The sequence below is a fragment of the Perca flavescens genome, chromosome 22 (genome assembly GCF_004354835.1).
Source record: "Perca flavescens isolate YP-PL-M2 chromosome 22, PFLA_1.0, whole genome shotgun sequence".
Classification (NCBI taxonomy): domain Eukaryota; kingdom Metazoa; phylum Chordata; class Actinopteri; order Perciformes; family Percidae; genus Perca; species Perca flavescens.
This window is the reverse complement of record NC_041352.1, coordinates 11,777,470-11,799,026: the sequence shown is the minus strand read 5'-3', so window position 1 is coordinate 11,799,026 and position 21,557 is coordinate 11,777,470. Positions and strand designations below refer to the sequence as shown.

The following is a 21,557-nucleotide window of genomic DNA, read 5'->3' as shown; positions in this document are numbered from 1 at the left end:
TGTCGCTTTGGACAAAAGTGTCTGCTAAATACAATAACCATAACCATAACCCTTCCCAAAAGCTACAATAAAGCTGAGAGTAGTATATGCCCTGGAAAAGTGCACCAATACAAGAGAAGCTAATTAAGCCATTCAAGGAACACTGATGCTTGTATCAACACTGATTTTATAGATCACAGACTTTTCAGCTACCCAACAGGCTAACCGCTAGCATTTTCAATGTAAGCTTAAACAGATAGGTTACCTGACAGCCACTAACTTCAGTGTTACAGACAAACTGCTTGTTGTCGTTATGACGTGACACACGCGCACACACACACACACACACACACACACACACACACACACACACACACACACACACACACACACACACACACACACACACACACACACACACACACACACACACACACACACACACACACACACACACACACACACACACACAGCCTCCCTCCCTTTGTGAGAGTCCCTGTTAATTTGCCTTCTCCTTACCACATTGTCATCTACTCTCTCTTCCATCTTTTCCTCACTCGCTCCCATGGCCCTGTCATGGTCACTCTCCTCCTCCTCGGCTTCTTCCCTGTCATGATGCTGTTTCTGCTTCTCTGTATAGCCAGCCACCTCTCCTCCTCCTCGGCTTCAGGTAATGCTGATGTTAAAGCAGCTACTACAGCCCCAAACGTGTCCGAAGTTTTTGAGGAATCCGCCTATAGATTCTTAATATTTTTCTCCTATAATTTCTCTGCACCTCCCTTGCACTTTAGTGGTCGTTTGTCCTTTTTAACGGTGGATGCTAAACTTCCAGCATAACTATTACAGCTTGTGTGTCAGGGCCGGGAGGCGTGGCCATAGTGGGATTCGTGAAGTTGCGGCCCGAAGTGCGAAAGGGGGTTCCTGGATTTGATTGGGCCAGGCCACACACACACACACACACACACACACACACACACACACACACACACACACACACACACACACACACACACACACACACACACACACACCCTCCACACACACCTCCCTTTGTGAGAGTCCCTGTTAATTTGCCTTCTCCTTACCACATTGTCATCTACTCTCTCTTCCATCTTTTCCTCACTCGCTCCCATGGCCCTGTCATGGTCACTCTCCTCCTCCTCGGCTTCTTCCCTGTCATGATGCTGTTTCTGCTTCTCTGTATAGCCAGCCACCTCTCCTCCTCCTCGGCTTCAGGTAATGCTGATGTTAAAGCAGCTACTACAGCCCCAAACGTGTCCGAAGTTTTTGAGGAATCCGCCTATAGATTCTTAATATTTTTCTCCTATAATTTCTCTGCACCTCCCTTGCACTTTAGTGGTCGTTTGTCCTTTTTAACGGTGGATGCTAAACTTCCAGCATAACTATTACAGCTTGTGTGTCAGGGCCGGGAGGCGTGGCCATAGTGGGATTCGTGAAGTTGCGGCCCGAAGTGCGAAAGGGGGTTCCTGGATTTGATTGGGCCAGGCCAGTGCCAATAAAAAAAATTAACCAATGGGCCGCTGTGAATTCTTTATGGGCCGGCCCGGCCAAAAAATAAAAATTTATATCGGCTATTCGGCCCAAAAGTGCGTCGGCCCACAGGGAAAATGCCCGGTATGCCCGATGGCCAGTCCAGCCCTGCAAGAACATGCAGACTGAATCATCAAAGTGTGCATTCTGACATTGTTTCAACTATCAGTGCACCAAGATCCATTTAAACCCAGTCATTAAAAACTACCTCTAGAGGTGATTAGAGTCACATGCTGACCCAGAAACGGGCAAACCTTATTCCCATCATACTCATGACCAATTCCCTGTAAACATTTACAAAAGTTAAACTTTGTTGTTCTCAATTGACCCTCTCTGCCAATAGCCTGAACACCATCTGTGGCTATGAACCAATGAGGCCATCCACACGTGCAAATGTTTTAACTAACTTTTATTTAATTGAAATGCACTTGAGATGTCTTTGCCTCTTTTGGGTTTGTTTTGTGATTGTAAATTGTTTTTATATGTAACATATTTGTTCTGCTATCTTGGCCAGGTCTCTCTTAAAAAAGAGATTTTATATCTTAATGAGACTAACCTGGTTAAATAAAGGTTAAATAAAAAAAAATTAAAAAAACATCTTTTACTTAAGCATACAAAATGAACTGGTGGAGCTTGTTGGGAGTGTTAACAGCCTGGCAGGAAGCACTGCTTCTCTTTTAACACTTTTAACACGCTACAGATCAATGCAATTGTTGGATGTTGGATGTACAGTACTTGTCCAATGTTTCTGTCTGTCTTGTGGTCCCAAGATGAATACCCCTGTAGAAATAAAGGGAAGAAAATAGAATCTGATCATGTATTATTTATTTTTCAGACCTTTTCCTAGTCTTTGCTTATTTCTTGTGAAAATACTGCTTTTCCCTTTAAGACCTTTATTCAAATAAATAAAATTATTATAAAAGACTGGGAATCGCTATTAGATGTCTGTTGAGTTTGTTTGACTTTAATGCACAAATCCACTACCTTGTAAAATATAAATAAATGTTTTTTTATGCAAAATGTTTTAAGGACCTGCTGATGTGTAGCATGCAAGAAGTGGTGACTAGTGTCCGTTATAGAAGACTATAATCCCAATGGGGATATCACATTGGGAAGTGAAATGAACAGCAGTCTAAATTTTGTAGGAGACCGAAAGAGTTATGTGTGTTTACTTGAAAAACATTTTTACATAAGATGTAAATGTATTCTACCCAAGTTATATATTAACGTGCAGGTACAAGAGTCTTGTGATGTCATCCTACGTCGTAGCCTTTGCTCCCTGGGTCTCTAGCGCATCGCAAGAGACTTGTTCATGTAGGCATATTTAGACTACTAAACTATCCAAGGTCATGCAAATAAAATGCAAATTCTTCTATGAAGTGGACTCCTAGTTATTTATAACGAGCAAAATGTCAAACCAGAATATGTGTGAGGAGATGTGAAGCTCTATTAAATAATAAATACACTGTAAGGTGTCACATAGACACACACCTTAGACGAAAGAATATGCAGTGCCTGTGTGATCTTTGTGCTGTACTGTGTTACTGCAATCAGTTTACAGTTTGAAATGCCGATCCAATACTTTACCATGCGCACGCACGATCACACACCCTCCTTTTCCCTGTCACCCTTTTCGCTCTCTCTGCAGCTGTCTGTAATATTAGTCTTTTTTCACAAATATCACACAGGTTGCCGAAAAAAAAAAGGGAGCAATACCTTTTTTTTTCCTTGAAGAGAACAGACTTTTATGGTAATGCCTAAGGAGCAGAACAATGGGAAAGTTTGAGGCGTTCCTTCAGAGATTTGTCGGAAACGGTGAATAATTCTGCATAAATGGAAGGGAGAGAACAGAAACGCATCCGCGAGGGAGGGGGATGGATGGGATCAAATAGAGGTGTGTGTGTGTGTGTGTGTGTGTGTGTGTGTGTGTGTGTGTGTGTGTGTGTGTGTGTGTGTGTGTGTGTGTGTGTGTGTGTGTGTGTGTGTGTGTGTGTGTGTGTGTGTGTGTGTGTGTGTGTGTGTGAAAGTTGGTGACAGTGTATGAAGAGAGAAGGAGTCCAAGGGAGAGAAAGCCAGAGCACAGTTGTTTACCTGGATGCTGTAGTTTAGGACCACTGACTGGAACCTCTACATTATTCAGCAACATAGCCCACAGACGGCCAGACAAGACTAAAACACTGATTTATACCTCTCTCCATCTCTCTATCTAGTTCTGTTTTTCTGTGCTGTTTTATCCTCCTATCCCTTATCTCTGCCTGGGTTTTTGTTTTGCTATCTGTGTGTGTGTACATCCATCTGATTGTGTTTTGTTGCCTTCGTGTCTGTTTCCATTTTTCTTTGTGCATAGGGGTGCAAGCTGATAGAAACAGCTGACCAGGATCTAACTGACTTCACCAAGTGCCTTGCAATCATGGTGGAGGAAGTTCAGAGACGACGGTTACAGGTAAACATCCAATGCGCACACACACACACACACACACACACACACTCTGACCGTTTTTATTTTCATATGATTTAAATTTGTATCTGACATTTTTATGTTAAAGAAATAGTTTGAGATTTTGCAAAATGGGCTTTCTTGCCAAGAGTCAGATGAGAAGGTTAATCTCACTTTCATTTCTGTCTGTTAAAAATTAAGAAAGAAAGTCTGCCTACCAGCACCTCCAAAGCTCACAAATAGATAATAATAATAATAAGTTGTGGTTTTACGGGGGTTATGTGCTGAACTATTTCTTGGCCAGGAACCGTGACTTCCTGGGCATATCAGCGTCAAAAGCATTGTTTTAAATAAGGGTATTGTTACTATTATTAAAAGGACTAGCAGCACTTATAGCACTGGGTAAAATGAATAAGTAAAGTTCTCCTCTCCCTTAGCCTCAGAGAGTTTAGTGCCCTTAAGCAAGGCATTCAGTCCTCAGGTACTCCAGATGAGCTGCTCAGAGGTCAGTAGTGTTGGACTTCAGTTGGCTGCGGGCAGATCTGAGGTGTGTGGGCGTATGAATATAAAACAGCGTGCTGCTGGAGAATAACATGCACTCAACATTCCCTGAAGAAATGGAATGACTTAAGCCCCATTTACACCTACACATAAAATGCAAAGTGTAATTGTGGTTTGTCAGATTTAAGATGAAGTTCTTCACTTTTGTTGTGACGTTTTTCAAAGTAACTAACAAACTCATATCCAAAACTCTGAAATGAGCTGCTAGCTACAGCAAAGCCCCGTGCCCATCCGGCTGCTTTACAGTCGGACATGCAGAGATCTGATCCAGAGATTGACTCAAATTCCATTCCGACTCTTAAAACGTCAGCTGATTTGAACACAATGTACATCACGTCAGAAAGAAATATGTAAAAAAAATATGTAATATAACAAACAGTATATCTCTAATCTCTCTGTCTCTAATTTCAACAAAGATCATTATCCCTCCTTATCATTATTTGCATGACGGGGAATGTGTTTTGTCTTATCTATCCGTCTATTTATCTGTATTTGTGTACGTATCTATCTCTCTGTCCTCGTCCTGTCCATCTGTCTCTTTCCCCTCTCTCACTCTTTCCCTATTTTTAATTATTAGAATTTTTAAGCACCATGCTTAGTGTTGCCCCAATCACTGGCGAGTGCCCCAATCACTTTATGCTGATTAAAGACCATGGAGAAGACGCTTGCAGACACAAAACTGCACTTCCTCTCATGCAGTATGCACGTGTGTTGCCACATTGTGCATTTTCACTTTGTTTTTCAGTGTCAGGCTTTAAGAGAGGATACACTTTTGTCCTTCTCTTCCATTGGCCTTTTTTTTTTTTTTTTTTTTTTTTTTTCGCGGCCTGGCTAATATTTACTCTGCCTTTGAATGTTTGTATGTCTGTCTGCCTGCAAGAGATAGGAGCCTGGCAATCAGTTTTTGACTTTCTCTTAGAGTTGCTGATGATGACTTTTTTGTTTGTGTACCAGGATTTTCCCACTTTTTTTTTTTTTACCCACTATGACTCTTATTTGAACTTTTGTTCCCTTCAACACTTTGCGATTAGGAGTAGGTTATATAAAAGCAGAACTCTTCTAATGGCTTTAATATCATGCCTTGTCATTTTGTCTTTTGCTCACCTTCACTAATTTCCATCCACTTAGCCTCTTTAAATTATTAAAAACATAGATGAAATAATAACAGGCTGATTTGCAGATTACCAAACACTGTGCTCCTGTTTGGGCTGTTTAAGATTCAACATATTAGCCCCTGAATGTTTTCTTGCACACAGCTCAGTGCTCGATTTGGAGAATTTATCTCCCAAAGAATGGTATCAAAGGATTATGGTGGGTGGATGAGTATGTGTTTGTTTGTGGGTATACATATTTATTTATATGTGGGTGTGTGTTTACGTCTCTGTCTGTGTGTGTATGTGTCTATCTATATCATGCATGTGTTTTTGAAAGGCGAGTTTGCAAGTGAGAATTCGGTACCTGTTTACATCTGTGTGTGTGTGTGTGTATGCACTTGTTGAAGTGTGTGTGTGTGTGTGTGTGTGTGTGTGTGTGTGTGTGTGTGTGTGTGTGTGTGTGTGTGTGTGTGTGTGTGTGTGTGTGTGTTTTTGTCTTCTCACAGCTCTGTCCTAGTTAGCTTCTCTCCTCTAGCGTCACTGTTGCAGGCATAAGCAGCACTACTGTTTTTAATTTTCTTCTCTCTTTCTCTAGTTAATCTGTTCATCATCCCCAAGAAATGGATATGAGTTTTTGTGTTGATCTCCGAGGCAGCGTTGCTCGCTCTGGCTCCCCCAGCCAATCAGGAGAGAGTACAGCCGGATCTGTTGAGCCAGCTTGTTAGATTCTCTTCATTCAGTCGTGAGATTTTCCTTGCCCTGCTTGTTTTTTTGTTTTGTTTTCAGTAAACAAACATGAAATAGGAACACAGAAAAATTCAATCCGTTAAATGGAGTCTGATATGCGTAGTGGACACAACAGAACTTTGATGGGAGGCGGAAGATTAAACAAGCTAGTGTGTCATCAGACGCTGAAACACAATACGCTATTTTTTTTCTCTGTCGTCATTGCTCCTTGTTCTCTTTCAGCTTTGTTTGCTTTCTCTGAGGTTTTCTGTCGTCTGGCTTTGCCGACTCGCTGCTGGTTTGATCCCTCCACTCTCTCATTCCTACCTCTAGCAGCTTTGGACCTTTCAGGGCATTCTTTTGTATGATAAATTGTTCTTAGTAAGCCATTACAAAGGTGGGAAGGACATCAGTGATGAATTTTGGAGATGATTTGATGGAAGGACAAAAGGGCCAAACATATTGTAGATAAGAGATCCTACTTAAATTATACATTTGGCAATTATCTGTCTTTTCATTTTGGAAATTTTCATTTTTGAAAAACTCACGAAAAGAGCAAAACCAAAAATTGAGAAGAATTGATTCTACTAACTAAAGTATTTTCTTCGTTACCAAATACTGATGTATCTTATTCCTCTGTGCCATAGACGTCCGTTGTTCAAAAACTATTAAAAACACACAGTATCACTGAGCCACACCTGGGTGTCACAGTCCCCGGTGCTGTACTGTGATTACTTACTAGTGGCCGAAGATGGCCCCCATGCACTGTGTACTCCTGTTTGAGTAATGAAGGCTAAAACCTGTTTTAGGAAATCACTGAGCCATTCTATTTAATGATTTTCATATTTGTGACCTGTTTTTAAAGATGTACATCTTTTGTAGGAATGAATTAGCTCTGGGCTGAGAGCCACAGACAGAAGTCAGAAAGTTTTGAGAGACAGACTAATGCATTGTTGGTTTTGGTCTTTTCACAACACAAGCCTTTTCCTGTAAGACCAGGTTGAAATAGGACAGTTTTGTGTTTGTTTCCACATGTTTGGAGTAACACATGGATGGAGTTCTCTGTCTAGGTAAATGCAGTGAATTTCAGATTTCTTTTGTAATTTTTATTAAATCCCATGAACATTTTCGACTGGAAGATTTACTTCATAACCCCTCTCTCTCTCTCTCTCTCTCTCTCTCTCTCTCTCTCTCTGTCTCTGTCTGTCTGTCTGTCTGTCTGTCTGTCTCTTTTTCTCTCTTTCTCGCTCTTGCTGAAGGATGTTTGTTTACCAAGTGTTGTTGTTTACAGTTCAGGTGATGCCTCTGAATGTGGGGGTGTCAGCCAGATGTTGAAATAACCTCAATCTCTCAGCACTTGGTTTTATTTGAACTCATCACCTGCGGCAGGAAGTTAGTTACTATACATTCAGTTGGGTAAATAGTCCGTTCCATGTAAGGAGCTACAACATAAGTTTGATTGGAGCTCTTTTACCTTTGGGAAAATGTTAAATACATTGAGGTAATGGCATTTCAGAGTGGCTAAGTGAGGCTGATATTTTCTGTGCTGTAATTTATTAAATGGTTTAATGCATGCTTATACATTTCCACACAGGAAAAACACTCATCTGTTTTAGTAGCAAATTAATGTAGCCATGATCTGGCTGATTAGTAGTTTAGCTGCAGCCCAGGATCAGCACAGGTAATAGAAATGAATTTACCTCATACATTGTGTTTGCTTTTGTATTTATTTATTTGCAATATGTGGTTGAAGTGAAAACATTGAAATGAAGTCGGTGTGATTGATGGTATTCGGTTAATTTTCCGTGCTGGTGTGACTGTCAGTCTTCAGCCTCTGACAGCGCCTCAGCCCTCTAGACTCTGTTGGGTTTTAAGGCTGTCAGCACTGGTGCTTGACTGCTCAGGGACTTTGTATAAGGATATAACTGCTGAGAGCTCTAAATACTGTATCTAAGAAAACTGCTGGCTCAAAGTTAAGAATAACCTTATTTTAGCTCTGAGGTTGAAGAAAATGGCATTATAAAGTAATCCACTTACTATAGCTTACTTGGTTTGCTGTTAACATGTTCACTTCTTAATTCAAGGGACTGATGTCATTATAATGGCTCAAATTCATTCTATAATTGAACACTGATTGTTTATCTGTCCTCCATCTTAGTTTTGTATCAAAGCTCTGTCCTTGCTCTCATTTAATGTTTACTTGTCCCAATGTCATGTTCTGCTTGTTTGTTTCTTTGTTAAAATAAGAGGCTGGCATTTGTTTTTTTAATATACCACTCCGTTAATGGTTGCCAAATTATTCTAAATGTGGTCTATTTTACACACTTTCTCAGAGCAATGGCATTTCACATATAGAGGCTTTTTTTAAACCTTTATTTATAAAATGTTTTTCTTCTTTTTCTTTGTGTTTCTGCAGCGACTTCTGCTGTCATTTTTCTTCGTTGATTCAAACAACAGCACCCTGCCAGAGAACCAGTCCAGTATATCAAACCGTGGCATTTTTCATATGTGCTGTTTGTCTTTCCAGGTGGATGCCATAGTGACACTGGGTGGTCTGGCTGGCAGATTTGACCAAATCATGGCATCTGTTGAGACCCTCCACCACGCTCTATCCAAGACCCAACTCCCCCTGTTGATCATACAGGGGACTAGCCTGGCATACCTACTCAGACCCGTGAGTGTATTATAAACATACATTACACAGCTTTCACATATATGCATAGACAAACCACTGTGCAATGATTCCGTCCTGTCCATTGTTTCTCATTTTTGAGGTACTAAGTCAGCTAGTCATTTTTTTCCACAGGTGTCCACAGTATTTCACTTTACACAAAGCAAAAGGTGGACTCATATGGCTGTATCAGTATTTGAAGTTGCATATAAAAGCTATACACACAGGCAGACCCACAGTACATTTTGACTAAAATACAACAGACTAATCTGCATCTGCATCTTCTACCCCTTCGAATCACCCCTCTCCCAGGTCTTCATTTTCTGTTCTCTCAAAAAAATGTTTTTCCTTGCACTGCTTCCACCTTGATTGGAGTGTTGAACACTTAGTTTCTTTGTTAAGTAATCACTTCAAGACCCCCCTCCCCCTCCCCGACACACACACACACACACACACACACACACAATTCTCTGCTCTTATGGTGCCCTAATTTGTTGTTGTGCATGAGAGAGAGAACGAGAGAGAGTGTGTGAGAGGGAGAGAGAGAGAGAGAGAGAGAGAGAGAGAGAGAGAGAGAGAGAGAGTTTCTTTTGATGCTCCCAAATTGTTTTTCCTCAATGCCAGCTCTTTCTCATGTTCCTCAGTTGATTGAGTTTACAAGTGGGCCGGGCCGACGCCGTTTGGGACAAACATTGCTATTTTTTCTTGCTCTTTTTTTTTTTTTTTTTCCTTTGGTGTTTATTTGCAGGATCTTCAGGACAAACAAGTAACTGTCACACTTCCTGATGACACCGTGTAATACCTTAAGTAAACCTTTCTCTCATGCACTCCCTCCCTACTTCTCGTCATTATTCCAAAGGCGCGTTGTCATTTGCTGCTTCATACCTCGACACCTCCAATTAATCTTACTTCAGTGAGGGTAAATTAAGCTCGTTTGTCAACGCAGCTCCAATTCGCCAGCGACTGATGAACGCAGACGCCTGTACATGAAGGTGAACACAACCTTCGAAAGACCCGGTGCTATTTGTTCAAGTTACATCTGTTATTGAAGTGTTTACAACTTTTGCCAAATATCCTCACCACCCGTATTCCATACAATCACGGCTTTGTTACGTGCTTAGCTTCAGGATTTGTTGGTACAGTCAATGCAAACTTTTTTTTAAATTTATGTTCAATACACAACAAATTAAAGCCACTGGTAAATTACCAGTTATGTCCGTTTTGCAAATTTGAAAAATTGGGATTGTGTCACCTGAAAATATTGCTTATAGCTTTAAAGCCGCTTGTAAATGCAATATCCCATTATACATGCACATTTTAGAAAATAAGTGAGACATGCTTCTTCATTCCTGAGTAAATCAGTGCATGTCTAAGTCATAGACGTGCTCTGATTTAATCAGGGTTATGTTAGCTTTTGTTTCCCAGATGAGGTATCAAAGTGTTATTATGCTATATTTGGGAAATATGCAGAAATCTTGTGTTTTCTATAGCTGGCTCAGGGCATTGCATAATTCTCATGTCGTTTATCAAAATATGGGTAGGGACACTGCCTGCAGGCTTGTTTGTTCTGAGTCCGAAGATGTTTTAATCAGTCTAGGTCTTAAGGTGACTCTAAATTTGCTCAATTTGAATTTAAAAAATAAAATAAAAAAGTTGCACGGAGTTCATTTGTTTTGTTGGTTTTTCCCTTGCTGTCTGCTCTATTTGAGTCTCTGTTGCAAGGGCCAAGCAGAGCCACATTTACTCAAGCTAGCATCCCAGCTCTAAGGTACCTGAGAAAGCCTGCTCTCTGTGTTGTGGGACAGGCATCGCACAGCGCTGTGTCAGCCAATCTGTGCTATACATCATTCTTAAGGCACACACACTCAGGTCAAATGTACCAGCTTGTTTACCTGATGCCCTTTTGAGGAGTGAAACTTGTCAGTACAAGAGCTGATTTAAATGATAAAGTGTGATACCTGATGTATGTTAACTCCCAAGGTAGCAACGACATTCAAATATAAAATAATACATAAAAATAGGAGCCGCAGAACTGACCCAGGGTGGTCTGTTTTCTACTGAAGCTAATACTTTAGTGTAATAAATGCAAGACAACAAAGAGAAAAGTCTCAACTTTGTTTATAGAAATCAAATCTTTACAAAAATGACGATACCTTTTCATATAATATTCATATGTATGTTTTCTCGTGTTGCTAGTAACGGTCAGACGAAGAACAGCATCTACATAGAAACCCAATGATTTCTTTAGGAATTTTTTAGGAAAAGTTAGTGTTGTTTTGCTGTATGTTTCTTATTCCTTATTCTCTGTTAGTACTATGCACATAGGCCTGTTTGCATATCACACCACCTACAAACATATTCACTTTTAGTGGTAGCATTGATTGCCTTTTAATTTGTATTAATGCAGTTTTTAAAATATTTTCAAAAATCATTTAAACTTAAAAGCTTAAAGCCACCACCAAATTGTTGTAGTCTTAACACAAAGGAAATATGACTAAATTAAAACCGAAAACGTTTAACAGTCATGTAAAATTGTACTCATACATGTGTAGTTTTGAATTAAAAACACTGCATAAGAAGTTACCAGGCAACTTTTAAAAACTAAAGTTCCATCTTCATCCCTCTTCTTCTCGGTGTCTTAACTAAAAAGTTGCTATCGCAGGCTCTACAACCAGAAAAGGTACGTTATCACCCTGATTCAAGCCTTTTTTCTGCATATGTTTGTACAGAAGCGGGTGCACGTGCATTTGTTTTTACTTCTCTCTGTTGCTCACACACTCTTACTCTGACACTTACACAAAGAGACTGTGTTTATGTATAGAAAACAACCTCAGGGATGTTTCCTGAACACCAAACGCTCCAACGCTTAGAATTTTCCCATTATTCCTTCCCTCTGGCTCGGCAGCTCCAGGAAGCCAAGCAAAGAAAAACTCTGCTTTCAACATGTCACACTTTCAAGATTTCAAACTCCTAATTGAAAAAGTATTTGCTGTCTTTGTCTGTATGATCCTTTTAGATGACTGATCTAAGTTCTAGCTGTCAATGCTTTTTGTCTTTGTACTTATGCTTGGGTGTATGACAGTTTGAGCCTTTAGGTACTTGTAGCCTGCAGATATTTAAAGTGTTTATAATACATAATTATTAAATTTCAGGCAGTTTCCCTACCAAATACATTCATATGTGCTGTAATGAGATTGAGGTGTTTCTTTGTATCTTTTCTGTGTGCTTTGAAAGAGAGAAACTTTTTTTGGACCTTTTTACATTCTAGCATCATGCTTTAAAAGCCATTATTCAGTCTGAAGAGTGACACTACCTTGCACCTACACTGTGTGATGCTTTTTTTCCCCCCTCTACTCTCTAGTTTTTCAAAGGGATACTGTGACTTTTTAACATTTTGTTCATATTTTTTTTCTTTGTAGAGCACTTTATAAAAAGACTTCACTGTAACTCAAAAACACTTATTCACCTGTCCTTCACATACCATTGAAAAACATCTCTTAACAAAGTCAACCATCCTCCCAATCATCAATAGATACAGTTCTTTATAAGATAATAACATGTGCTATGTCCTGCCCATTGACTTTAGATGAATAATGAATAACTGTACAACCACTAACTGCTTTTCAAGTTAGTTGTTAATACTGTCATGGGGTGTCAGTACATAATAGTTTGACTCCCTGTGACACACAGTAAAATGGACTGCAATTCAAAATGGCAGGGTATCCTTGGGTTACAGCATTGACAAGTGCAATCATTTATTTTAATGAGCCTTTGTCCCTGGGTGGAGAGTTTCAGTTTCTCATTTGGGTCTGGAATAGTTTAAGAAGTCTTGCTCCACATTTGTTCTATTTCGTATAGGCTTCGCCCTCTAAGGCTACGCTATTGGGTTTATCCCTTTGCGCATGCGCAGTCGTGAAGATTTTCTTTCCCGCCCTTGCGTACAGTACGGGCTTCAACTACGTCCGCAGATACTGTATATGTACAGAGCGGACCTGTTGTTCATCTCCCACTTTTTCTTCAAGCTAGCAGTATGAAGACAAACTCGACTTCCAGCGGTGTTCGCCTCTGCTCCAACTGCCGGACCGGCTACATCCTGCCGCCGGACCTCCATCCCCGCTGCGAGACCTGCCTCGGTGCCGCTCACGCGGGCCCGGCTCTCGCCCCCGACACCTCCTGCCAGTTCTGCGCCTGCGTGCCATCTAAAGAGCTTAACCGGCGGGCGGAAGCTTTTCTGGTTTGTTAGGCTAGCGGGGAAGGGGATGGCAGCTGGGCAGACAGACGGCAATCCGTCAACACCCTGGATCCGCACGACTTCCAGCGGTGTTCGCCTCTGCCCCACAGTCTGCCGGACCGGCTACATCCCGCCGCCGGACCTCCATCCCCGCTGCGAGACCTGCCTCGGCGCCGCTCACGCCGTCCCGGCTCTCGCCGTCCCGGCTCTCGCCCCCGACGCCTCCTGCCAGTTCTGCGCCCGCCTGCCATCTAAAGAGCTTAACCGGCGGGCGGAAGCTTACTGGCTTGTCAGGCTAGCGGGGAAGGGGATGGCAGCTGGGCAGACAGACGGCAATCCGTCAACACCCTGGATCTGCTGGAGGAAGGATTTATCAACGAGCACGAGCCCGATGGCTCGATTCCCTCGGATAACGCCTCCGTCACCGGCTGTCCCTCCTCCCCCCTGGGAGGACTGGACCTTGAGACGGGGATCGATGCCCTCTCATTGCGGCTCTCCCCATCTCTGAAACGGCTGGGGGCACCGTTTCGATGGCCTCCACCGCTAAGGCTCTCTTCTTGGATCTGCCGGAGATCATCAAAAGAGGGCAGACAAGAGAAGCATAGCGCTCCCGGCTGAGCTGAGCTTCCAGCCCCCGCTCTTGGCCTCTTGAGCGGGCAGTTACGCTCAGGAGCCGCCCTTTTCATGGGCTCCACTCTGGCCGCGCTTCACGGAGCATTCGGCCGTTTGTGGAGGAGGCTCTCTCTCTCCCAGCCCGGGAAACTGAAGGCTCCCATCTCTCGCTACGCCCCGTTCACTCGGGTTCAAGGCGACACAGAAGTGGGCTTCCCTTCGGTAACCCCCCTGGAGCAGAGCCTGGCGTCCATTCTGCTTCCGGAGGCTGCTTTTTTTTCGGCCACCGGAAACCCGCGCCTTTTTCCCCAGGATCAGGTATGCTAACCTCTGCCGTCTCCGCTATGGCCACCACTCCAGGAGCTCTTCCTCCGGAGCTAGCCACGGAGATTAGCAAGGCCATGACCGCCACCCTCACCCTGACCATGGCGTCCACGGTGGCGTTGTCCAGAGTCACGGCGTGGCAGACTGTGGCCCAGCGAAACACCTAGCCCCACATGTCGCAGCTACCCACTGACGTCAAGCGCGAGCTTCTGTACGGCCCCATAGCTCCCGATGGACTATTTGGGCCCCGTCATCAGACAGCCACGTCCTTCCTCACCAAGCGGTCGACGACGCGGAGCGGCTCCGAAGGCTCGGCTCTGGGAAGCCCGTTCCTCCAGGCGTCTTCCCAGGCTTCGAGCCCCGCTCCTCTGCCTGGGCCCCCTCCGCAGCGGCTGCCGGCACATTACCGGCAGGCTTCACGGAGCCGGAGGACCATGAAGGTGTCCCCCACCTGGTCTAACCCGACCCCCGAGCCACAACGGCGTGGCTATGTCGGGGCGCGGGTAACGTCTGTCCCTCAACGGTTAAGTGCCGGAGACACAACAGCCCTCGTTCCCACTGAACAATGCGCTGACAACATGATAGTCGTTCCCCACACAAGCACACATAGGTGTATATATCTATGACAAGCACACACCAGCCCACCGCAGCGCGCGGAGATCCACCGCTCTCTCACTATGCAGACAACGGGAGCAAACGCTCATGCGCTAGGAGCATTGCCGCTCAGTCATTCTTCTCCCCCCGGCTATGCCAGCGTGCTGAGGACGGCCGCGATCCGGTGGCCGCTCCCGCCCCAGTCGGCGGTGACCGGCCGCCGCCCTTTCAACAGAGCCCTACCATGGGCTGGGCGACACGATCACACGTCTCGCTCAGCGGCGGAACGGGCTCTGCGCTCCTTGCTGGCCATGTCTGTAAACACAAACATGCGCACGCCCGCTTTCGGAGCACAGCGCGGCATGGATGAGTGTGACACACAAAAGAAAAGCGGGTTGCGTCCTATTCTCGACCTGCCCCAATTCAACCGGTGCATTACGGGGCGCCAATTCCACATGCTGACGGTCAAGTAAGTGTTGGAATGTGTGCGCCACCACGAATGGTTCACGTCTGTGGATCTGAAAGACTTATACTTTCACATCCAATTATTCCCAGACACAGGAAATTCCTGCGCTTCTTTTCCAAGGGGCCCATTCTAGTACAACCGGCTGCTGGTCGGGTACTCACTGCACGCCCCCACACTTTTTCCAAGTGCATGGAGAAGGCACTTCAGCCGTTGCGGAAAAAAAGGCATCAGGGCCCTGTTTTATCTGGACGGTCTGCTCATTCTGGCCCCCTCCCTGGAAAAGGCAGCGCTGCAAACTATGAAAGTTTGCGACATCTGCAAACACTGGCTTTGCCACGAACTGGCAAAAAAAGCTCACTGCTCCCCGCACAATCAATAGTTTATCTGGGCGTGGACATAAACTCGATTGTCATGAGGGCCCGGCTGTCAACGCCAAGACGAGACGCGCTGATCTCTCTGTTGTCGCGCACCACGCCATACGCGGCACTGTCAGCGTTGTCTGTGATGTTTTTTCTGGGCATGATGTCTGCGGGTCACGTAGTAGCCCCCCTGGGTGTCCTCCACATGAGGATAATCCAGAGGTGGTCTCACCGCCAGCGCCTCGAGCCTATACGCCACAAGTGGCGAATGCTGACCATTCCTCCCTCTCTTCAGTCAGACCTGGCATATTGAGGAAACTCCCAAACCCTCTCAACCTGGGTTCCCCTGGGCAAAGTGACGTCACACGTGACGCGTCCCTTACTGGCTGGGGAGGAATATGCGAGTTGCAGGTGGTGGGAGGAGGATGCCCCCCACATAAACTGCCTGGAGCTGTCCACGGTGCTGAAGGTCTTAAACACTTCACCCAGTGGTAGCAGGGAGACATGTTGTCGTATGGACAGACAACATTACAGTAGCGTTCATAAACCGCCAGGGCGGCGTGCGTTCGGCCCGGCTATTGGAAATGGCCAGGAGCCTCCTGCTGTGGGCCCACAGTCATCTGTGGTCCCTCAAAGCTGTTTACATCCCCGGGGCTTTGAACCGGGCGGCAGACCTAATGTCGAAGGGAGGGCCCTCTCACAACGAGTGGAAATTGAATCCCTCTATTGTTCAGGAGCTGCGGAGCAGGTTCGGGAAAGCGGAAGTGGATCTGTTCGCCTCACGAGAGAACACACAGTGCGCACTGTGGTTTTCCTTGAGCACACCTGACAATCCACTCACGGCATAGACGCCTTCTCCCACCAACCCTGGCCCAGAACCCTCCTAAACGCTTTCCTCCGGTCCCTCTTATCCCTCGCCTCCTGGAACGCATCCAGGAGAAGATCTGTCAGTCATCTTAGTGACACCGGAGCGCACCAGCGCATCCTGGTTCCCGACTCTGGTTCAGCTGCTGGCGGGTCCCCCCTGGCAACTGCCGTGGCGCCAGGACGCTCTGTCACAGCTGGACGGTGCAATATTTCACCTCCGGTGGTAACCCCCAACTGCGGGGCTGGCTGCTGAGCGGGAACGCTTGCAGAAATTAGGCTAGCCTCCTGCCGTGGTGCGCACTTCCCAACGCTGGTGCACGGAGTAGGAAGCGGAACATTAGTGGTTAATGATTTGGCTCCATCTACGGTCAAAGCCTACGCAGCGACCATCTCATCCTGCCACGAAGGCTATGGAGAGAGGATGGTTTTTGCGCACCCCCTGGTAAAGTGTTTTCTTGAAGGGGGTCAGACGACAGAAACCCGCCGTGCACCCTCTCACACCCCAATGAGACATAGCACTGGCGCTTCGGGCTCTGGGGAAGCCTCCTTTCGAGCCCCTAGCACAAGCCTCTCTCAGGTTGCTGTCACTAAAAACGGCGCTACTCCTTGCCTTGACGTCAGCCAAGAGAGTGAGCGACTTATGTGCGCTGTCAGTTCACTGTCCTGCCTCCCCATTAGAGGGGACAGGAGCGCAGCCGCCTTGCAGCCAAACCCCTCGTTCACACCAAAAAATTCTAACTAATTATTTTCGGTCAAGGGTGTTTTTTCCCTCAAGGGTTTTTTCCCCCGCCTCATGACAATGACACGGAGGAGGTTTTCCACTGGTTATGCCCGGCGCGCGCGTTATCACCGCACGTTTTACGCACGGCGGACATAAGGCAGACACAGCAGCTGTTTGTACACTATAGGGAACATTCCAAGGAGCGGCCCTTTCAAAATAGCGTCTGTCTCACTGGCTGTGCGAGGCTATCACCCAGACCTATAACACAGGCATCCGTGCACACTCTACGAGGGCACTGTCGGCATCGGCGGCTCTGTTCAAGGACATGAAAGTAGCAGACATCTGCGCAGCGGCATCCTGGGCATCTCCATGCCCTTTCATCCGTTTCTATCTGCGCGATATGTCTGAGCCCTCTATGACCCACTCGGTTCTATCCTCACTCAACGTCGAATAAAACTCCGTTGTATGTGTGCTCTGCCTGCCTGCTTCCTCCCCTTTTATTTTGTTGTGGGTGCTGGGAGGAGAGTGGCATTGACTACATCAGCTTCGCCCTAACCCAATAGCGAAGCCTATACGAAATATAAAATAATAATAATAAATAATAAATTGTAACTCCAGATTCTATGAGTATAGGCGTAGCCCTCTAAGATTCGGGCCACCTGCTCCTATTACATTAGCTGAAGAAAAAACTGATGTTGGGAGATGAACAACGGGTCCGCTCTGTACATATACAGTATCTGCGGACGTAGTTGAAGCCCGTACTGTACGCAAGGGCGGGAAAGAAAATCGTCACAACTGCGCATGCGCAAAGGGATAAACCCAATAGCGTAGCCTTAGAGGGCTACGCCTATACTCATAGAATCTGGAGTTACAATAACGTAACTATCGTTTTCTCTTTTATTTATTTATTCTATTTCATTGTTTACACTCTGAGACACACACACACACACACACACACTTATTTTCACATTTATGCTGTGTGTCAGCAGGGCAGCCATAAACTGGAGGTGAACACAGGCCTGGAGGGTGACTGGTGCAGCCTCATTCCAGTAGGTGGACCCTGCCAAACAAGCACTTCTGGACTGAAATGGAACCTGAGTGAGTCCTTTTTTCATTTTTAGCATTTGAATGATGCTCTGCAGCCTATAATTGGTCTCCAACTTTCCTTGTAACTGAACTTTATTTGTAGGCTCAGTAAAAAGCCACACAACACTATTCCGTTCGTGTTCGTGCACAGGACAGGGGAAAGGGATGTATAAAGGGAAAGGCAGTGGGAGTAGGCATGGGCCAGTTACCGGTTCCAAGGTACACCGCGGTTTGAAAAAGTCAAGGTTTTAGAACCACTAACATTTTCCGTCATACCGTTCCGAAGGTAGGAGCTGTTTTTTATGAGTGGTCAAGGACAGAAAGTGCAGTTTAGTAATCCGTCTCCCTGCAAGTGTGCAGTGTGTTTAAAAATAATGGAGAAAAAAAGTTTAAAAATAAAAATGAACTGTAATTGCAATACCGTGAAACCGTCATATTTTTGCTATCTAATCTTATACTGGTCATTAGGCCAATTGTCACTCTCGTATTTATGTTGCTATTGAACCAAATAACCAAGATACATGTTAGGAAGATTGGTGGCGGTATGTAGCCTAAAGATAAGGTTTTCAGGTCTATAGTGAAGGAGAGGACAAGTGTCTACGCTTTACCGTAAGTTAACAATACAGTTCACAGTGGAATTGACTTCCACTGAATTTTCAACACGCACGATAAGCTCCAATTCAAGAACAGATGCTTAATTTGCTTCAGTCAAATGAAACTGCATTTTAGACAGCTTTCATATATTGAACATTGTACATGCCACAATGAGCTTTTTATTTTTTTGAACATTGTGTGGAAATTCAATCAGACACCCGACTGAGGACCTCTGTGCTCTTACCCCGCTCTAAGCCTTATGGCCAGCTGTATTCTTAATGAGTTGGCACAAACCACCCTGCCACCAGTACGAGGGAAACCTGGACCTTCTGTCAGTGGGGTTGCATAATGTGTCTGCTTCTTGGTGGGTGTCCACTCTGTGTCTGTGTATGCATGTGTGTATGTTTCTATACACTTGAGAGAGCACACCTGTGTGTCCATGCTTTTTTCAACATGTCTGTATGCTTGTTTGAATATGCAAGAGTGTGTGTGTGTGTGTGTGTGTGTGTGTGTGTGTGTGTGTGTGTGTGTGTGTGTGTGTGTGTGTGTGTGTGTGTGTGTGTGTGTGTGTGTGTGTGTGTGTGTGTGTGTGTGCGCCCCATTAATTAATTTGTTTTTTTGTGTTTGTTTTTTGATCAGCTACTGTGTGTTGTATATTTACTGAGCACACCTGGATGGCCTTCTGAATGGTAATGAGAGGGACTTTATACATGGAGAGTCCAATGCAGATTAGCCAGTGATAACAAGATGCATAATTAATCATATGCATATTTAGAAGGCTGGAAGTAATGATTTCCCGTTGGGGTTGGGAGGAAAGACCAGAATAGGAAACAAAAATTAGGAATATGAGGGTTTTTTCATGTTTGACTGTATGTATGAGTGTTCATATAGCTACAGTGCATCTTGTAATACAATTTTTCATTGATTTGTTCATTTGTTTTTACTATTTAAATGTGCGTCTTGTCTGTGCAGGGTTTTCAAAGCAACTTGCTCAGGGGCCCAAATCAGCTTTGTGGCTCTCTCGAGTTAGAAGTCCATTGAAATGATCCCCCACGTTCAAAGCCTTTCTGTGATGAAAAATATATGCTATTTCTATAAAGAAAGAATTTTGGGCTGTCAGCCATTACAGCCTTGTTGCCCCAAAGGGGACTTTTTACTTGCATCCAGAGCTTGTTTTAACTTTTGCTTTAAAGAATAAAATTCTGCAATGATTCATGGTGTTTTGATCTAGAGTGTAAATGTGGGGGATGAGTAGTCGGTTATTAGCCAACTTGGTTGTACTCCAGGGGAATGTGCAGGATGATTTGAAATACCATTGGCCCAAGTAAATTATATCATGTGTTAATTTTTTATGTTAGTTGTTTAATAATTGATATTGTTGTGAAATCAGATCAGACACAGTACACATGTATGTACACATTCTGTCACACCAAGTCTAAAAGGTTCAACAGCACATATTTACACATCTGGTATTTATGATGTCATACTGCAACAAATGTCAGAGAGATTTACTTTGTTATTCATTTAAACTGGAAAATAGTAAACCACAATATCTCTCTTTTAAAATTATACGTAAATGTATACATTTACATAGAAAATTGTGAGAAATAGCAGCACAACAAGCAACTTTCCATTCACCTCCCTTGTATCGGAGTAGTGGCAGAAGTTTAGTGGTGGATATCTTATAACCTCAAGAAAATCTAGCTAGATACCAGTTGAGGAAATGTGCTTTTGTCATTTTGTTGAATTGATCCTTTAATAAGACATGAAGGAATGGCAGAGAAAGCAGAGTGGCAACTTTACTGGAACCTTGAAGCAGTTTGCAGATAACGTTAGATCAGTTGAAACATAAAAAATGTAACATACATTTGAATCAAGCATTTGAAGTTGAACATTGACGTGGGAGCTGGAAAGCAAAGTGCTTACCAGTAGAATAGAAACTGACATCAGGAGCAAGTAACAAACTTCATTTTGCTCATGTTGTTGTGTCTAATAAGTTAATGTTCTTCAAAAAAAGAAAAAAAAAGTTTCCTCTTTTTGTGTTAATCCTAAAAACAAAGGCATGCAACAGATAAGAGCTAATTCCTTAATGACTAAGCTTGCTGAAAACATTACGTTATAACAAACGTTATTTTAGCAGATTTTTGACGCGTGGTTGTGCTGTAGCTGCCTAATAGTGCTATTATGAATTTACCATTGTCAAGGCAAATATATAAAACTGTTGTGATATAGATTTTTTATTTGTATCATCCAGCACCGCAGTAGAGGTTGAATGCACAGGACTTGCATAGCAAACTCTTAAGAGCCTTCAGCCTGTGAGGCAGTGAGGGAAAAGAAAGGAAGGAGGAAGGGCAATCGGCAACATCACGAGGCAGTGGAGAGAGCCGTGGATGGCCGTGGCTCAAGAGAGTCTTTGTTGAGACTGCTGTCTAATGAAAGGACTGCACTGCGGTAATGATACTAAAGGAAGGGAGTGTACTTCTAAATAATGAAGTGACTGCGGTGTAGCAGTGGTAACAATGTAGGAGGGGAGTGTCAAGTTTATAATGGAGTGAGGGCTATTTGCTAATAGCCATGCAGGAGGGCAGTGTATGTTGTGTAAAGTGCCTTGAATGTAATGTGGTCATGAGAGTCCGGCTGGAGAGACAGATGGATTTCTGAGCTTGCATACTGTAAATCTCTCA

At 44.2% G+C, this 21,557-nt stretch overlaps 1 protein-coding gene across 2 annotated transcripts in view; it reads left to right on the top strand.

Moving 5' to 3' along the window:
• The window catches only part of tpk1 (thiamin pyrophosphokinase 1), an 84,165-nt gene that overhangs the window by 41,060 nt on the left and 21,548 nt on the right, over positions 1 to 21,557 (top strand). Inside the window, exons 6-8 of one of the 2 annotated variants that reach the window (XM_028569587.1) lie at positions 3,878 to 3,973; positions 8,876 to 9,022; positions 18,183 to 18,291. In XM_028569587.1, the coding sequence (XP_028425388.1) occupies positions 3,878 to 3,973; positions 8,876 to 9,022; positions 18,183 to 18,291 (352 nt within the window). Of the gene's footprint in view, positions 1 to 3,877; positions 3,974 to 8,875; positions 9,023 to 18,179; positions 18,292 to 21,557 lie in introns of both variants that reach the window. The other variant, XM_028569586.1, reaches the window with a different exon arrangement.